The sequence below is a fragment of the Bubalus kerabau genome, chromosome 3 (assembly GCF_029407905.1).
Source record: "Bubalus kerabau isolate K-KA32 ecotype Philippines breed swamp buffalo chromosome 3, PCC_UOA_SB_1v2, whole genome shotgun sequence".
Classification (NCBI taxonomy): Eukaryota; Metazoa; Chordata; class Mammalia; order Artiodactyla; family Bovidae; genus Bubalus; species Bubalus kerabau.
This window is the reverse complement of record NC_073626.1, coordinates 157,147,988-157,168,242: the sequence shown is the minus strand read 5'-3', so window position 1 is coordinate 157,168,242 and position 20,255 is coordinate 157,147,988. Positions and strand designations below refer to the sequence as shown.

The window sequence follows — 20,255 nt, the reverse complement described above, 5'->3', positions numbered from 1 at the left end:
CAGTACCCAGCACATAGTAAGAACTCAATAAGTATTACCTAGTAGATAACTTCAGTGGTAGAAGTTATGTCTCCTAATTTGGGAGATAGCTATTAGAGTCTTTATATATATATTTTTAATTTTATTTTTAAACTTTACATAATTGTATTAGTTTTGCCAAATATCAAAATGAATCCACCACAGGTATACATGTGTTCCCCACCCTGAACCCTCCTCCTTCCTCCCTCCCCATACCAGCCCTCTGGGTCGTCCCAGTGCACCAGCCCCAAGCATCCAGTATCATGCATCGAACCTGGACTGGCAACTCGTTTCATACATGATATTTTACATGTTTCAATGCCATTCTCCAAAATCTTCCCACCCTCTCCCTCTCCCACAGAGTCCATAAGACTGTTCTATACATCAGTGTCTCTTCTGCTGTCTCGTACACAGGGTTATTGTTACCGTCTTTCTAAATTCCATATATATGCGTTAGTATACTGTATTGGTGTTTTTCTTTCTGGCTTACTTCACTCTGTATAATAGGCTCCAGTTTCATCTACCTCATTAGAACTGATTCAAATGTATTATTTTTAATGGCTGAGTAATACTCCATTGTGTATATGTACCACAGTTTTCTTATCCATTCATCTGCTGATGGGCATCTAGGTTGCTTCTCAAAAAATGGGCCAAAGAACTAAATAGACATTTCTCCAAAGAAGACATCCAGATGGCTAACAAACACATGAAAAGATGCTCAACATCCCTCATTATCAGAGAAATGCAAATCAAAACCACTATGAGGTACCATTTCACACCAGTCAGAATGGCTGCGATCCAAAAGTCTACAAGTAATAAATGCTGGAGAGGGTGTGGAGAAAAGAGTCTTTATATTTTAAACACTTTTTAAAAAAATTTCAGTCTTGCCATCAGTATGGAGTAATTTTAAGTTTTATGATCAGTTTATTTTTTCTGTGTTCACCCAGCTGCACTTATTATAGAATAAAACAATACCATAATAATTTACATTTGACTAATCTGGTTAGATTCTACTTTACAGAAAAATAACCTGAGGCTGGAAAAGGCTGAGTGCTTGCTGAAAGCCTCACAGCTAGGAAATAGCAGGACTAGAATATAAATCAGTTGTGATGTCAAATTCCATATAGACACCACCGTTTTTAAAGCCTCTTTTGTTTGTTTCAACTGAACAAAGTCCAATTATGAACCATCAAAATTCTATAACGTATGTTAAAAACAATTGATACAGTAGCTATGGGGGAAAAGCATTTTCAGTTAAACATGGTTTCTCTATGTGGTTAATTATGGCTATATCTGGCTACTTCTACATGGTGACAAATTTGTGTCTATAGAGGAGCAAAAACTCAGAATTAGCAGTCACAAACCTTCTCTTTCTTTCTCGAAGATTTGTATGGGACCCTTTCCAAGACGGTGGACTGAGAATGCCCAGTAGTGATACCTCATTTCATTGTGGTGTTAGTAAAGAGACAGTGATTAAACATGTCCATTGAAACTGACTCCCTATTATTGTTTGTTAGAATACTCTAAGGAATCCCTTTGTGCAAGTTTTTGTAAAATTCTCCGTGGGACTCGATGCTGTTGAACTTTTGAAACAGATAGATGAACTCGGTGAGTCCAGATTCAAAAAAACCTTTATTTACCTGTCATGTCAGAAATGTGAAAAGCATTGTCCCATATAAGATCTTAAAATCCTGAGTGTATCTATCCATCTTTCTCCTAGTAAATTGTACAGTTAAACGTAATGATTATTTGGATACCCAGTTCGTGTAGTTGGTCTCAATAATTATAATGCAATGTATTCCGTGTAAATGCAGCTTGTTCTTCAATCACAGGTAGATTTCTACCAGAGGACACTTTTTGGGGGTAACTTGGTGAAAAGCAAGTCTTTAAAAGCAGAAGATGAAATGGTTTATTTCTGCTACATTTATAATTTTATCTCCACTGGCCTTAGTATTGCTTTGACTAACTCAGAATGTAACCAGAAGAGGTTATAGAGTGAGAAAAACAAAAGCAATGTGGAGACTCAAAAGAAAATAAACCTAAATCACTGTACAAGGTCAGGTCCTCCTCTCGTGATCGTTTAAAAGGGACAAGCAGAAAAGGATCAAAGAAAGCTGTCTGAACTTATGCATTCCCTCTACCACATTCCTACCCTCAACCTAAGGGATGCAAGATATCTAATTCAGTCTGTGTCTGATTCCTGGTTGCTATGCAACCATGGGTAAGAGGAAGGGATTGAAAACATCAGAATTTGCCAGCAGTAGAGCTAATGCCTCTCTTTCTCCTCTCCAGCACTACTGGGACTTAAGTGTTTAAATTGTAAACCAGTGGGGAGGAATTATGCCTATTTATATTATATATAATTGTATGTATTTTATGATATCAACCTTGTTTGATTAAATGAAGATATTAGTGATTTATTCTCTAAAAGTATCATTTGGGTAAGGAAACACTTGATCAAAATATCAGGGATAAACTACAAAGTTCTTATATACTTTTTTTCATTCCTAACTTTAGATATAGGAGATGAGTCTCAGAGTTTAAAATAAGATTAAAATAACCATATAAGTGAGACTTGCTATCTGTATAATTGTATATTTAATTTAATATTAAAGAGATTTTATACTGTTCGAATTTGGAGGCCACTGACTCTTTAGAGCTTTTTGATTCCATCTACCAGCATTTCTGAAGAATCCTTTGCAGGTGTGTTGATTTTCAGTGGCCACTGGAGGCCACTATTCAACCACAGTTTTACCCCTCCCCCCACAAACATCTATATCAAGCAAAACATTTTATTTTAAGTTATAATGAGAGATGTCCTTCAAGAAGCTGCCCTCTGTGAGAAATTTAATCTTCTATTGGAGGATGATAGAGACATGTATGGGTTCTGTAAAGAGGAATTTATGACATTCACAGCCTTCTCAGTATTCATGATCAAGTCAGTGAAAATTTAATTGGCCAAGTGATTTATGAACTTACAATTTTATATTTACCCTTTGTCTCAGTTGATTTCCTCATAAAGATTTATGAAATTGAAGAGCAATTAAATTCTTTTTCTTCCAGAGTAATTACCTGAAATAAAATCTTGATCATCTAGATTAATACAGATATGAGTAGAGATAACTCACAGAAGACTTTAAATCAAACAATATCAGAAAGTTGTAACTATGTGTCATAGATTGTCACAGTCTGCTAAGAAGTGCTTCTGTATTACAACTTATTAAATGATGTTTTTTATTTGTTCCACACACTCTGCATAGACGTTCGTTGCTTAAATTCTTACATCAACACTCCCCAAACAAAGCAAGCATTTCTGTTTATTCAAACTTTTCACCTCTAGTTTTTAGTTTTCTTCCTAAATAATTCAGGTAGAATAATTTTAAAATTATTCACCTTTAGTCTTTGGTTAATTAAATTGTAGCAGAGTAGAATTAGCTTTTGAATTAGCTTGTACTGAGCACACATACATACATTCTTCGTATGTGAGTTTACTGTATCTATAACTAATTCAAAATTCTTCTCAATAAGCGTTTGTACAACTGGCTACATCTTCCCAGATATAGAGTATTTGACATTTTTAGAGTAAATTCTGCAAGTTTATATTATTTATAATCTAGTTCAAGGTTTAATACGTACCAAAAAAATCAGTATCTTTGTCCCATTACTACTAGAAACAACATTATAATATGCTTTGTGTCTTTTTTTTCTTCTTTAGATATTCTAAGGCTGAAATTAGAGAACAGCATTGACCTCATTGATCAGCTTAGCATACTATCTTCCCTGACAGTGAATATTTCCTCCTGTGTATTATATGACCGTATTCAGGCAGCAGAAAGTGTAGACAAAATGGAAAGAGAGGCTAAAAGACTCTACAAAAGCAATGAACTCTTTGGAAGTAAGTGTTATTCTACTAGAATTTGAGCTTTTCTTTGTACTAAAATTGGCCAAATTCTTCCCGTCACTTCTTTCATCCAGACCTAAAAAAAAGTAGTCAGGGCCGGGGCGAGGGCACTGTCCCCTTTGATGTCCTTGGAAATAAGAACCTTTCATGTCGTCAACCAACTATCTTGGTTGAGAAGCCTTCAATATGTGTAATTTTGTTGATATGGTTAAAATTAAAGCTGAAAAGAATTACATATTACAGGGTAAAATTGAGTCCATCCTTATAATCAGTCAAGATTATTCATTTTAATGTATATGTGTGTTTAATTTCAGTAAGTGGCTTAGAGTGAAATATTTAATGTAGCCACTTAGTTTGTGATTATATTCTCAAACTCCTGCATTGAATCTTTGAGATTGTCACTTTCAATTAACAATCTTTTCTGTAAATTAAAAGTCTGAACTTACTGTCACATTACTAACTCAGTTGCCTGTTTGGCTGCCCCCATGTGGACCCTCCAAACAAAGGATAATGTCAACCATAAAATAACCTTTCTGATGTTGCCATTTTATTTTTAGGTGTTATTTTTAAGCTTCCTCCTAATAGCAGCCGGCACAGAAGCTATGACTCTGAAAACGTCTCTCTTCCTCCAGTTGTAAAATACACCATCCGCATGAGTCTCAAGACCTCACAGACCACAAGAAACATTAGAGCCAAGATTTGGGCCCCAGGGCCACACAATTCTCCATCACACAACCAGATCTATGGCAGGGCTTTTGTCTACTTACAGGATAGTATTGAAAGAGCAATCATTGAATTGCAGACTGGAAGGAACTCCCAGGAAATAGCAGTCCAGGTCCAAGCAATTCCTTATCCCTGCTACATGAAAGACAAGTAAGTCCCTGCACTTGCAGGCATTTTACATAATCAACCACTCTTTTTGGAATTCATTTCTTCTCATTCATTCATATGCTATCAAGTGGAAGGGATAGTATTGACCAAATCTTTGTCAAATGCTTGTATCCAGGGAAAGGTTCACAGTATAGGGCCCAGCTCATTATAGCTGCTCACTGTTACCCAAATGATGCTAAAGTTCTTACCAAATGATCCATGTTTTCTTTATCATAACCCTTACCCTTCCAAGTACTTTGTCCCCAAAGTTAAGAGCTGGACTCCAGACCTGAGTGCATCACTGCATGATTTTGATGTTACCCACTGGTTTTACTTTTCTCTAGTCAAATGAGAGTATTAAACAAAATAATCTTAAAATCCCTTCCAACTCTCAAATTTAATTAAAAATCTGTGAGTGCAGGGTTAGTTTTAAGGAAAAAGTTTAATAAAACAGTATTGATCAACTCTCTAAGATAAATATTATGCTATCTGAAACTGTGTATTTGGTAGGAATCTTTCTCTAAAATGTTTTTTCTAAATGAACAAAAAATGTAAAGATCCTGCTTTTAGAAAGTCGAGTTTGAACAGTATTTGCCAGTCAGGTGGGCACTGGATGGTTCCTCCATATCTGACCACAGTGAGACAATAAGGTTGGAGGGCTAAGTTTTTCAAGCTCATTCTCCTGTACAAAAGCTTGAGGCTGAATAGTACTTTAAACAAATTGTACTTGTTATTCAGCCCAGTTATAGAGTTTATATACAATTCAGATGAGTCTGTTTTTTTGTTTTGTTTTGTTTTCTGTTTCTATCAATGCTTCTGTCTCCTTTGGCTGCTTTAAGAGCATTAGAGGAGATGAGTTTATGTAGCCCTTTGTGCAACAGTGATGCGGGACGGCAGGATTCTGTCTTCCTGACAGGCGAGGATTCTATCAGCCTGCTGTCAAGGTCAGCCGCTTCTGAGCAGCCAGTCCAGACCTTACTGCATGAACCAAGAGTGACTTGCAACAGCTTGCATCAATAGTAAAGACTTGTGGGTTCAATTAAATGAAAATCCTCATCTGTGTTCCTGCTGACTTTTTTCCCCTTGTAAATTTTAGGACCTAGAATGGTGGGTACCGGGATGTGTCTTTTGAGAGTAAAGTAGCTGTACTCTGCATTCTTCATGGGAGTACAAACTAACATCTCAACGTACACATATAAACTCTTTGTTGCATACAAAGGGCTTTCACATATATTAGTTCATTCGTTACACCAAACAACCTCATAAGGTGAGAGCAAATATTATCAGCCATACTTTCCAGATGAAAAAATTGAAATCCAAGTAAATTGGCCAAAGTTGAATATCTGGTACTGCACTGGTCCTTAAGTTACAAACCAGAATTTTCTCTTTCATACTATATCAAACCTAAAATACACAGTCACTTGAAGAAACATTAGTGGAGGGTTGTTATTAATGAATGAAGTCCTTTGCCTAATTCTAGAGCCAGAAACAGCATCAAGGCTGGATCTGATCCAAGACAAAATTCATTCAGCAAGTATTCTTTAAGTGCTTTCCCCATGCCAGACAATTCCCCAGGAACAAAAAAAAAACTGGATATGGCCCCAACCCTCAGTCCTTGCCCACCAAAAATCCTTCATATCTCTGACGGTGATGCACTTCTGATGCTAAAGTGAAACTGAACGATGGTGATGTCATGTTCTATTAATATTTGCATTTTTCATGGGGAACTTGAAGGTAATTCCTTGGTCTTTTAGATTAAAAAGAAAATGGCCTTGGGACATTTCTGCAAGTGAAAGTGTCAGTGGCTGCTGCTGCTGCTAAGTCGCTTCAGTCGTGTCCCACTCTGTGCGACCCCAGAGATGGCAGCCCACCAGGCTCTCCCGTCCCTGGGATTCTCCAGGCAAGAATGAGCCCAAGGTGTAAAACAGCTCAATTTAGAGTTTCTGTCATTGAAAGCTATTCCTTTGCCTTAGCCCATAGTCAGTGGCTAATGTAAGAATAATTGTTATTAGAGTGTAGTTTCTGGACTGGCAGCATCAGCTTTACTTGGGAAATTGTTTAAAATGCAAATTCCTCACCCCACCCCAGATATAATAAATCAGAAGCTTATGGGTGGGGCCCAGAAATCTGTTTTAATGAGCCCTTCAGGTGATTCTGATGTATGTTCAACTTTGATAAACACTTCATTTGAACATTCAGGTATCATGGGCCAACAATTCAGGAATATATTTGCAGTCCAATGAAGTGTTCCAATGACCTGCTAGTTTAGCACATTACCAGAAAAAAAAACAAAACATTTCTATACTGTTTATGAAACATCCCCTAGAGCATTAGTTTGAGGAATCCAAGTTCTTTGCATTTTAAATATTATTTGAGTTTTATTTTATTTCATTTTGGGAAATTTGGTTTGCTTCTGCTAAGTCACTTCAGTCGTGTCTCCAACTCTGTGCGACCCGATAGACGGTAGCCCACCAGGCTCCGCCGTCCCAGGGATTCTCCAGGCAAGAACACTGGAGTGGGATGCCATTTCCTTCTCCAATGCATGAAAGTGAAAAGTGAAAGTGAAGTCGCTCAGTCGTGTCTGACTCTTAGTGACCCCATGGACTGTAGCCTACCAGGCTCCTCTGTCCATGGGATTTTCCGGGCAAGAGCTTCTGAAGAGTAGTAAATACAGTAATTTGAGAAAATACAGCTTTTAGCTAGATAAACCAATCATCATCTAACTTTGAATCTGCCTTTTACATAAGAATTTAGTTTAGACAGAAGGCTTAGAGCCTTGTAGTTATATCTATAGAACAACTATTTTCCTGAACAGGACATACTCAAACACCCTTTAAACAATTTGGCAATTTTATCTAACAATCTAGAACTGTTTTACTCTTGCAGCATTATGGCAAGAAAATCATGTACCTACTGTTAAGTCAGCTTCACACTTAATAAATAAAATAGTCATATTAATAATTTCAATGTAGGAGGGAGTGTGTTCTTTGTATATTACAATCAGCAAATGTGGCATTCATTTTGGCCACTGAGTTTTTGTTTTTGTTTTTCCTTACAGCTTCCTTACCAGTGTCTCTTATTCTCTTCCAATCGTGCTCATGGTTGCCTGGGTTGTATTTATAGCTGCATTTGTAAAAAAGCTTGTTTATGAGAAAGACCTCCGGCTTCATGAGGTATGTTGAGAATCTCTTATTACAAATAAGTTCTACTTGGATATATAATTAATGACTATGATTTTCATAATACCTGAGCAAACTCAGAAACCTGACCTATATCTGGTGAATTAGATGGAAAAATATTTTATGAATCATTAAGACAGCTGATATGGCAATATTTTGTCTTCCCAAAAAATTGCATAGAAGTTGTCTTATAAGTGTTTTTGAAAACCAAAATCTGAATAAAGTCTGAATACAGTTTACAATTCTGACAGTAATTTTTGCCCAAGAAGTTACCTGTAAGACTTAGGCATTAACAGAGGAAGTTTAAATGCTAATAATAATAATAACTAACGCAGGAAAACTGTTGGCATAGTAATTAAGTCCAAATGAAGATATATAGATATAAATACAGATATAGATATAGGTATAGATATAGACATGGACATGGACAAAGATATATGTCTTTTTTCAGTTCCCCAAAAGCAAATTTTCATTCTAGTATACTTGCTGCTGCTGCTGCTGCTAAGTCGTGTCAGTTGTGTCCGACTCTGTGTGACCCCATAGATGGCAGCCCAGCAGGCTCCCCTGTCCCTGGGATTCTCCAGGCAAGAACACTGGAGTGGGTTGCCATTTCCTTCTCCAATGCATGAAAGTGAAAAGTGAAAGTGAAGTCGCTCAGTCGTGTCCGACTCTTAGCGACCCCATGGACTGCAGCCCATCAGGCTCCTCCGTCCATGGGATTCTCCAGGCAAGAGTACTGGAGTGGGGTGCCATTGGTCTCCTTCAGTTCTCTCTCACTGAATTGTGATTTATAGAGACTAAGAATTTCATGTTATGCTACTGATTATGTTAATAATATGACAATGAAAGACATGACTTGGGATGTAAAGCATGATCTCTTCTGGAGCATGTTCTTCATCATTATCCCCAAATCCAAAATATCTTACTTCTTTTTAAGATTTATGAAACAGCATTGTGTGAATTTTGGATTGTATTGCAATAGAATTATTTTATCTGCTAATCCTATAATGAACCCATTCTTACACTCATGAAGTTAAGTGAAAAGATAGGGGAAATGTTTCAAAACCAGGGCACACTAATTATTGCAAGGCCTGCCTGACAATCTGAAATAATGAGATTAGAGTAACCTGTTAGCCCTTGTACTTTTCAGACTTACATTTCCTGTGCTTTTAGGCAATTGATTATTTCTCCTTACAAAGTACAAAACACTGCTTCATGTTTTTGTTAGCTCAACATCAGACTTAGAGGGTTGTCCTAGAGTTTGAGCCTATACTTCTTCAGTTCAGTTCAGTTCAGTTGCTCAGTAGTGTCCAACTCTTTGCGACCCCATGGACTGCAGCATGCCAGGCCTCCTTGTCCATCACCAACTCCTAGAGTTCACTCAAACTCATATACATTGAGTCAGTGATATGATCCAACCATCTCATCCTCTGTCGTCGCCTTCTCCTCTCTCCTTCAATCTTTCCCAACATCAGGGTCTTTTCAAATGAATCAGCTCTTTGCATCAGGTGGCCAAAGTATTGGAGTTTCAGCTTCAGCATCAGTCCTTCCAATGAAAATTCAGGGCTGATCTCTTTTTGGATGGACTGGTTGGATCTCCTTGCAGTCCAAGGGACTCTCAAGAGTCTGCTCCAACACCTCAATTCAAAAGCATCAATTCTTTGGCACTCAGCTTTCTTTATAGTCCAACTCTCACATCCATACATGACTACTGGAAAAACCATAATGTTGACTACATGGACTTCTGTTGGCAAAGTAATGTCTCTGCTTTTTAATATGCTATCTAGGTTGGTCATAACTTTCCTTCCAAGGAGTAAGCATCTTTTTATTTCATGGCTGCAATCACCATCTGCAGTGATTTTGAAGCCCAAAAAAATAAAGTCTGCCACTGTTTCCACTGTTTCTCCATCTATTTGCCATGAAGGGATGAGACTGGATGACATGATCTTTGTTTTCTGAATGTTGAACTTTAAGCCAACTTTTTCACGCTCCACTTTGACTTTCATCAAAAGGCTCTTTAGTTCTTCTTCACTTTCTGCCATAAAGGTGGTGTCATCTGCATATCTCAGGTTATTGACATCTCTCCAAGCTATCTTGATTTCAGCTTGTGCTTCCTCCAGCCCAGCATTTCTCATGATGTACTCTGCATATAAGTCAAATAAGCACAGGGACAATATACAGCATTGACATACTCCTTTTCCTATTTGGAACCAGTCTGTTGTTCCATGTCCAGTTCTAACTGTTGCTTCGTGACCTGCATACAGATTTCTCAAGATGCGGGTCAGGTGGTCTGGTATTCCCATCTCTTTCAGAATTTTCCACAGTTTATTGTGATCCACACAGTCAAAGGCTTTGGCATAGTCAATAATGCAGAAATGGATGTTTTTCTGGAACTCTCTTGCTTTTTTGATGATCCAGCAGATGTTGGCAATTTGATCTCTGGTTCCTCTGCCTTTTCTAATACCAGCTTGAACATCTGGAAGTTCACAATTCACGTATTGTTGAAGCCTGGCTTGGAGAATTTTGAGCATTACTTTACTAGCGTGTGAGATAAGTGCAATTGTGTGGAGTTTGAGCATTCTTTGACATTGCCTTTCTTCGAGATTGGAATGAAAACTGACCTTTTCCAGTCCTTTGGCCACTATTGAGTTTTCTAAATTTTCTGGCATATTGAGCATAGCACTTTCACAGCATCATCTTTCAGGATTTCAAGTAGTTCAATTGGAATTCCATCACCTCCACTAGCTTTGTTCGTAGTGATGCTTCCTAAGGTAACCTTCAGCTGTGTTTTTATATTTCAGTTATAGTTTAGTAAAAGTCTCATCAACTTGTTTGAGCCGTGTTGTTTTCAGGACTGTGTACAATCTTTTCTTAACCCCAGTTTAGAAGCTCAAATTCACATCCTGAACCATAACTTTGGTTGCAAGCTTGTACCTTATATTTTTCTGTCTGATTCCTAGTACTCCGAAGTGAATCTTTACAAATTAAAGGAAACCTCTGAAGTAGAAAACTGTGATAGACTCTGAGTTCTTTTCTACAGCAAAATAAATATCTACCTTAAAATGTTAGAAATGCAGCATATATGTACATGTGTATATACATGTGTTATGTATCTGTCTATTCTATATGTGTGTGTGTATAATACATGCATATTGTGTTATTTTGGCTTGAAAATAGAACTCTCTGAGTGTATCTATGGATGTCACCAAAAAATATCAAAGCTCAATAAAGAGTTTTTCTCAATAGAAGATATGAAAGGCATTTTTAATGGTGAACTAGTTTCTGTTTGGTAGCTCTGTGTCTTCATTTTACAGGCATCCACTTTGAAAATTTAACCAGCTCGTCTTGGGAGTCAAAGTTACATAGTGGAAGATTATTGAACTTGGAATCAGACATCAGGATTTGAGTCTTTCAGTTCATATTCATTTGTGCCCAATCCCTAAACTCTTTGAGTCATGTCATCTAGACTTTATTCAGCATTATATTTCCAGAATGTACTTTCTCACTGCCAGAACAGAAGAGGCATTCAATTATTCATTTTTTATCAATTCGAAGATAATGATTTTTTGTTCACATTTTAAAGCTTCTGAAATTGAGATATATTTGATAGGGTGTCATAATTCATTTGGCAGCGATTTTTCTTTCTTGGTGGCAGTTAAAGTAATGACACATCTTTAAATTAGCAGTGTCCTAAATTTAAAGGAATATGATCTATTTGTGAGATGAATTAATGGAAGCAAAATATTCCTAATACACCTGCTCACCTCCTTCCACCCCTGACAGTTCTAAACTAGCTTCCTCCTTTTTCGAGATGAAAAAGCTGAGCCCAGAAAGAGATAGATGACTTGCTAAAGACTATAGATTAGTGAATGGTGGATCTGGACTGGCTTTTTTTAACCCCAACAGTGTGTGTGTGTGTGTTTATCTCTGTGTTGTATTTAGTTAGAGTAATTTTTGGTTAATGATAATTACAAGGCATGCCATTTCTTGAACTTTGCCATGCTAAACTTTTTTTTTTAATTAAGAGCTTGTTTATTTTATTCTATTTATTTTTTACTGAAAATTTATGTATTACATTATGCAAATTTAAGGTGTACAAATTGCTGATTTGATACATTTATGTTTTGCAGTAATATTTAACACCCTAGAATTATGTTATATCTCTATTCACATCATGTAGTTATCTGTTCTTTTATGTGGTGAGGACAATCAAGATATGTTAACAGTTCTTTAGCACTTCTGACTAGTCCTTTTCCATATCGTAGCTAACTTCCCTCTCCCAATTTTATTTTAGTAGCATAGACTACTTAAGACTTTTGAAGATAATGGTGGACAATCTCTTAAATTACCAGCAACTCAAGATCTTAATATTATCATTTTAATATTCACTAAGATCTAAAGCTGCCCCTTCTTTACTTCCTTCTCATTCCAATTGAATAAAAAAGTAAAAAACAGAACAAAACATCTTTTTTCCTTCTGTAATTGTTCTCACATTTAGACAGAGAAATCAAGTCAGTTGCTAATTCAATGAAGGCATTCATCTTTGACCTCATTATGGTATGATTCTAGTAAATTCCTTTAACTTGTTAAAGAGACTTAGTACAAATACTAATGCCCAATAAGTTTACTGATAAAATTAATCATATAGTTAGAAAACTATTTCAAAATGCCCATCAGTTGAGCTTTATTCTGCATTTCTTGCTTTTAAAAATTAAAATATAAAACTATACAAAGGCTGATTTTATATCACACAGAAGAGTTGTTTTTCACACTGTGTTCTTGGTTTTATGGTTATTTTCATCTATTTGGTCTAAAATAAGTCATTTATGGGGATTTCATTGTTTATATTCAGTTTGAGACAAAATTTTGGAGTTCTGTCTCTCAATTCAGACAGGTATCCTAAAATATCTATAGTCTGCAGAATGATTGCCAAAAATTATGCAAAAGTCTGTAGTTCTGTGGTACTTCACTTGAGGCAATTTTGTCCCCTTTTTTTGAATACCAGTTTACTCCTTTTTATGTCTTATTGGTATATACTATTCATCCTACTAGTAAGAATATGGAATATTCCAAGTAATGATCACAATATCTTTTATATCCTACTAAAAACAATAACATAAATATCTATAAGAGAATATAAAATTTGAAGTACAAAAATATTATTAACCAGTTCTTGACATTCTTGTTGAATGAAAACTTGCTGTCAAGTAAATATATGTATATTTATGATTTCTTTTCTTGACAGTATTTAATGTCAGTCCCTGTGCATAAGCTTCTCTTGAATGTGATGACTCATTTGTCTAAAATCTCACAGAATCTCTTTCTTCTCATTATTTCCTGCTGAGAACTGGAGCAGAGTTTGATCACTGTGTAGAGGGGTTTTCCTGAGCAACAGGTTATCAGATATTGATGAATTGCTCCAGCAGGTTTGGGAGACTTGAGACAAGTGGCTGTTTGATTACAAGCTGGCACTTGCATCTGTCACTCTGAGGAGACTCCAACGACATCCAAGACAGCACAGCCCATCGTTCTCTGTGGGCCACCTTCCATTAGCAAGCTTGGTCTTGTTGATTATCACAAAGTTGGCAGTGAATCTGGATAATTTATGGATGACCTACATGCACTCATTGCTTTTTTTCTTTATGTATAACAGCTGTTCTTCTCATGGCATAAAATCCTGAAGTTTAACTCTGAAGTTTGATGCTAGAATGCTAAGTAGTAAACACTGTTGGAGGCACCTAATCTGTTCTGTTTTGATAAAAAGCAATGATCAGTCTCCAACTTTTACCAATTCTTGGGAATAGAAATCTGATCTTGAGCCTTGAAAACTTCCAAATTACTACGATAAACACCTTCATGCCTGCTCTTTGGGTTTGCTAAATTATTTTTAACAAGGCTATGAATGGAGAATTTTCTAGATATATAAATGTTTTATACTGAAGCTATCTACTGTCAGGGAAGGAAAACACATTTATAAACATGAAGTCAGCTCCATTTCATGTCCTTGATAGCATTCTGGATACTTTATATCCACTTTGTAAAATATAGTGGTACTGCCTCCTCCTGACATACATTGCTGTTGGGTGGAGGAGAAAATTTTTGTATAGGCCAAATGAAATTAAGTGGTGAATATCAGCTTTCGGATAGTTACATGGGTTCTATAACTTCCCATATAATTATATTCAAATAACATTAAAAACATTAAAAACATCAAAATACAAATAATGGGAAAGGCCAAAATACAAAAAAGAATTGGTATCTCTGAAATGAAGGCATCAAACATGACACAGTAATTTTTCAAATTGGGTGGGATACAGGGAAATTGCTAAAATAAGATCTATGAGGTCTCTTTCACACGAAAATCTAATTTTCTTTTCAATGATAGATACATAGCAATTGGATAAAACCTTCCATAGTGAATCTTCACTCCATGCTGATTTTTTTTTTTTACTTTGACACACACATCTATTCCTATAGAAACATAGGTTGAGTCTTTGCTGTAAAGTGTGCAGGGTCTGGGAGGAAAGGAGTAGTAGGGAGAGAAGAGAGTGAGGAAAAGGGCAAAGTTAAGAGGAGAAGTCATGGGACTTCCTTAGTGGTGATTAGCTTAAGGCCCACAGCTTAGACTAGTGGCAGTCAGGTAGCTGTTTCCATGGTAACAACTGGAGCAACAAAGTTATCAAAATGTGATAAATTGCAAAGGCAGAAAGTAAAAATCATATTTTGCTTGTATAGTAAAAGATTTGGCACATTCCCTATTTTTTTTTCCTAGACAAGTTAGATTTAAAGGGGAGGACATTGTACGTCCTTGATTTTTCAAAAAAAAAAAAAAATAGTGGATTACAAAGCTGTTAGTGGAACATTTATTTTGTTCTTTTTAAGATGGAATATTAGATTCATAAACTTACTATTAATCAAGAGTTGTTACAACTAGAAACCGGGTACAAACTCAAGTCACTGATTCAAAACACCCAAGGTCCTGGGGGCTTCAGATCATTCAGAATCCTTTTGAGTTAACACAAAAACACCTCATGTTGGTCTGTCTTTCCACCTTGATGGAATGCCTTGACCACTAAGGATATCACTGAGATAATACATAATACCAGTTGAGAGAGAGGTGTAGATTATCTGAGATGCATGTGTTCATTTTGGGTGCATGGACTTTTATAATTTTTTTGGAAAACAAAGATAACAAACCTGACCTAGATTGTTAGTGATTTTAAGGATAGGGAAATTATGCCAAAAAGCAGAAAGTCTTCTTCAAAGCTTGCATAGTTTAACATCTTAGGAATCTGGTCTACTTTATTTATTACAGGAATATGAATAATTATTGCATTTTTCATTAATGTTTAGTTGAAAATAATGGAGTTTTATTATCTCAGTCCATACATTGAATTTGAAATAAATCATGAGTTTTCACCAACTTGAAATATTCTTACGTGCACACATATCAAATTCATGTTGTAAAATTCTGCAGGGGATAACATAAATTTTTGTGTCTATTCTCAACTAATCTGGAAACATCACTTAGATACCAGTTATAAAATGAGCTTGTCAAAAAAATAAAACAAACCTCACCATCCAAATCATTCATTACATTGGGGCAGCCTGGGAGCTACAATCTAAGATGGACTGAAATAAATAGCCATGTTAATGTCACATAGTGAGCGTGGACAAATGCTATCCTGAGAAACATCGTTAAAATGCCTAGTTTCATGTGTTTGAAGAGTCTCATGAACATTTTGAAATGGTACAGGAGTAATTGTCATCTGAGAATATATTAGCTTAAGAAGAGACTAACACGTTTTTGTCTTTACAGTACATGAAGATGATGGGCGTGAACTCCTGCAGCCACTTTTTCGCCTGGCTCATAGAGAGTGTTGCATTTTTACTGATTACCATTGTCATCCTCATCATCATACTCAAGTTTGGCAATATTCTTCCTAAAACAAATGGGTTCATTTTGTTCCTGTATTTTTCGGACTACAGCTTCTCGGTTATCGCCATGAGCTATCTGATCAGTGTCTTCTTCAACAGCACCAACATTGCCGCTCTGATCGGAAGCCTCATTTACATCATTGCCTTTTTTCCATTTATTGTTCTGATTACAGTTGAAAATGAGTTGAGCTATGTAATAAAAGTATTCATGGTAAGTCAGCTGTCACAACTGAATGGCCAGGGTATGAAAGGAATGAACTTTTGTGTGTGTGTTTAGACCCTCTAAATGTACAAATGCAGTAATTACAAAATATGCATAACTGTCCTAATCATTGTCTACCATACAAGCATAAGACTATGAAAAGAAAACTTTTCCTCCACTGTTTCTAAAATCATAATAGATGATGCTGTAAGAAAGAGCAGTTAGAATGTAATATATCATGCTTTGAAGATCATCAAGAATTCTGACTTATCTCTGGCCCAGTTCCATAAATATCTTAGAACCTCTATTACTGGCATTGTTCTCATATATGACTAATTCTTGTGGTTTTTATGACATGTAACCTACAGGCATAAAAACAAATGCACTGATAGCATACAATCAATTTTGAGTTCTTTTCTGCTTTTTCAATTCAAAGTACCAAATTAATTTAAGAACTTTAATGAAAACATTAAGTTCACTGATATTGAAATTTGGAAAGCAGAAGTTAAGTTCACCATTGACTGAGTCTCATATTAGAACTTTGTTGTTCGTGGAAATAGGGACAAATAACTTTCATTTGACATTGGCCACCTTGTATTTAAACAACATTTAAATTTTTATTTGTTGCATTATAAGTACTCAATTGATATTTTAATATATTTTCATGCATAAAACTTCTATTACTTGAAGACAATCTATGAAGTAAAAACATCTTCTGGCCCCTAACCTTTCATTTGATGTTAATCTTAACATTGCATTACTCTATAATTACCAGTTTTGTAAATTGCTGAACAACATTTAGTAAGTTTAGATATGTATTTTGGATTTTTGACAAATATTTTCCAAGTTATAATTTTCCTTCTTTTGTTTTCTGTGATTGCCTCCCCTCTTCCTCCAAAGTTGTAGTGTGCTTGGTAAGAGACCTCTGTGCTTTTAAATATGATCAGAGTTAGTGTCAGTTTTACCTATAGACGGGCCCAAAGTTTGAAGTAGGTTAAGACCTCTCTGGGTGAAATGTATGAAACCTACAAGAACTATCATTGTGGTTGATTCTATTCACAGAGCCTGCTGTCTCCAACAGCTTTCAGTTATGCAGGTCAGTACATTGCACGCTACGAGGAGCAAGGCATCGGTAGGTTCACTTTCTTTTCAACTGGATTTTATCTTTCACACCTACAGAATGTATCACGGAAGAATAAACGTATGTGTTCACTTAGGTCTTCAGTGGGAAAATATGTACAGTTCCCCAGTTCAGGATGACACCACTTCATTTGGCTGGCTGTGCTGTCTAATCCTCGCTGACTCTTTCATTTATTTCCTTATTGCTTGGTATGTCCGGAACGTTTTCCCAGGTATGATCATTCTTCCTACACATACATGCTTTTCATGATTGTCATCATTATAAAACTGCTAATATATATTTTCTAATATTTTATTTGCCAAATATCATCTCCAAAAATACTTCCATCCCAAAACTAACCAAAATTTTCCAGCCTGAGATAATGCACTGTTGAAGTTTTTCCTCTGATATTCCTTTAAAGGATAGAATGAATTAAGAAGCATGGAGTCCAGTCTTTCCAAATGGGAGTATGAGATATTATAAAAGGCAAAAATCAAGTCTCCTAATTTTAAGGAAAATTTATCAAATTTAATGGAACAAGACTAGTGGGGTTCCCCTCCAAGGTCTCAAATGGTTAAAACTTCAACATGCTCAGAAGTTTTTCCATTAAGTCTTATTTATATTTGCACATTTTTGATTCTATGAATGAATGAAAGATTGTTACTCTATTCCAGTTATATAAAATTTCTGTAAAAGAGAAAAATGTGGAGACAAAGCAGATCAGTGATTGCTTCTGACTTGGGTTGAAACCAGGGATTATTTGCAAAGCACATGAGATAACTTTTTGGAGTTATTGGAATCTGGGGATTGTTGTTCTGGTTGCAAAACTTTATTTACTAGAAATCATCACACTCTGCATTTACAATGATTAAATTTTATAGTGTATAACTGTACCACTGAAGCTGTTTGTAAAGGAAAGAATTAAAAACTGGCTTTCTTTTTTACTTTACTTTGGAAACTGAGACAACTTTAGTTTTATATAGTATCAAAAAAATGAAAATATTTCCTAAGTACTACATAGTAAATACTGTTATTTAACTTCTGATGCTTAATGTTTTTTTTTTCTTTTTTTAAATTTTATTTTATTTTTAAACTTTACATAATTGTATTAGTTTTGCCAAATATCAAAATGAATCCGCCACAGATATACATGTGTTCCCCATCCTGAACCCTCCTCCCTCCTCCTTCCCCAACTGATGCTTAATGTTAACAATCGATTTAAAACTACTTTTCCTAATACATTTGTGTTACAGGTACATATGGTATGGCAGCTCCGTGGTATTTTCCATTCCTTCCTTCCTATTGGAAAGAACGATTGGGATGTGCAGAAGTGAATCATGAGAAAAGCAATGGGCTTATGTTTACTAATATCATGATGCAAAACACCAACCCATCTGCCAGTAAGACAAGTAGGCCAACAACATGCATTATTATGAGAGAAGTGATGTAAAATTTACATGACTAGTGATTTTAATTATGTTTTTCTAAATGGCAAAATTATCATCCTTTTAGTCATGGATGAATATGTGTACACATATGTGTTTGGACTCGTAGGGAGATTTAATCGTGGCTTTTTCTGGGTTCATTAACTCAGTTGGTTAGCATATGGTGCTAATTAGGCCAAGATTGCAGATCCCTTTGTGGTCCAGTTAGATTCACACAGAGAAAAATTTTGTTCCTTGGCCACAGTCTGCACCCCTCACTCCAGCCATCTGTCACTAGTCATAAGGAGTAACCAAGTAACAAGTATGGATAATTTAGCATAACCCATTACCAAGAAAGAACAAACAATTTAAGGCTTGTGACTTACTGACATTGGGTGAGCAGTGTCAGTTTTATAAAGTAAGGATGAGCCATATGCGATGCATAAAGGAAATGTAGAGAGTAATTAATGAACTGATTCTATAACCACAGATCTGAGTAAGCATTGTCCACCAAGTATAGACATTTATTCTATACATAAGTATCACCCTGTTCAATTGGAAGACCAAGCCTTAAACTTGTATTTTGAATTTTTGAGATCTTTGATTTGAATAAAGGAGAATTCAGTATTATGATACTATATTCTGAAACTTCTTTTTCTGACAGAGACAGGTAATATAAACCTTAGAGTGTGGTTCCAACACTCTCATTCGTTTTTAAAACAAGTGAGAAGGTGGAAGACTATAATAGACCATTTATATCTGGAATTATTTTTTTACTTTGAGGTTTGTGTCTATAGTCTTTGGTTTTTAATTAAGGAAAAGTCTAAATCTAGCTGCATTTTCTTTCCTTGTGAGCTTACAACTCTTCTCTTGATTTCTCTCCAGGTCCTGAATACAAATTTTCCTCCAACATTGAGCCTGAACCTAAAGATCTCACAGTTGGGGTTGCTCTGCATGGGGTCACAAAGATCTATGGCTCAAAAATTGCTGTTGATAACCTCAATCTGAACTTCTATGAAGGTCATATTACTTCATTGCTGGGGCCCAATGGAGCCGGGAAGACTACCACCATGTATGCTACTTTTCAATACTTAGGTGTCATGGAAGCATATTACTTAATATTTCCCCAATTCTTTCATAAAAATAGAGTTGTTACAGCTCCCAGATGGATTAAGATACCTCAACTTGCTTACTGTAGAAGCAAGTTTCAGCCTGTGAGCTCGAAGTCTGGATCAGACCCACCAGATAGGTTCATTTTGGTCTACCTAATATTGGCCCACTATTACTTCTCAAAATATTTTATTTCTGTGCCAGTTTTCAAATAAAAATAGGAGAGTTTTCAAATAAAAATAAACATTCCTGTCATCTCTTAAATATTAGAAAGTTTTGGAAACATTGGACCTACAGGCTTAGATAGAGACAATTGTTTTGGACTTATTAGTGACTGTTCTTAAAGCGGGTTTAATGACAGTTCTTCATCCCTGCTCCCCACCAACTTTACTGCCTCATACAGTCAGTCTGTTTCACTTATTTGCATTTTTACCCTGGCCTGTATACCAGTTTGGATTCACAAATCTTGGTATAAACACACTCAGCCCCATCT

At 35.9% G+C, this 20,255-nt stretch overlaps 1 protein-coding gene across 1 annotated transcript in view; it reads left to right on the top strand.

Moving 5' to 3' along the window:
- ABCA12 (ATP binding cassette subfamily A member 12) overlaps positions 1-20,255 on the top strand; it is a 200,977-nt gene that overhangs the window by 128,746 nt on the left and 51,976 nt on the right. Inside the window, exons 20-28 of the mRNA XM_055573389.1 lie at positions 1,536-1,626; positions 3,734-3,913; positions 4,477-4,792; positions 7,848-7,962; positions 15,788-16,117; positions 17,171-17,240; positions 17,326-17,460; positions 18,482-18,628; positions 19,538-19,724. Coding sequence (XP_055429364.1) covers positions 1,536-1,626; positions 3,734-3,913; positions 4,477-4,792; positions 7,848-7,962; positions 15,788-16,117; positions 17,171-17,240; positions 17,326-17,460; positions 18,482-18,628; positions 19,538-19,724 — 1,571 coding nt within the window. The remainder of the gene's footprint in view (positions 1-1,535; positions 1,627-3,733; positions 3,914-4,476; positions 4,793-7,847; positions 7,963-15,787; positions 16,118-17,170; positions 17,241-17,325; positions 17,461-18,481; positions 18,629-19,537; positions 19,725-20,255) is intronic.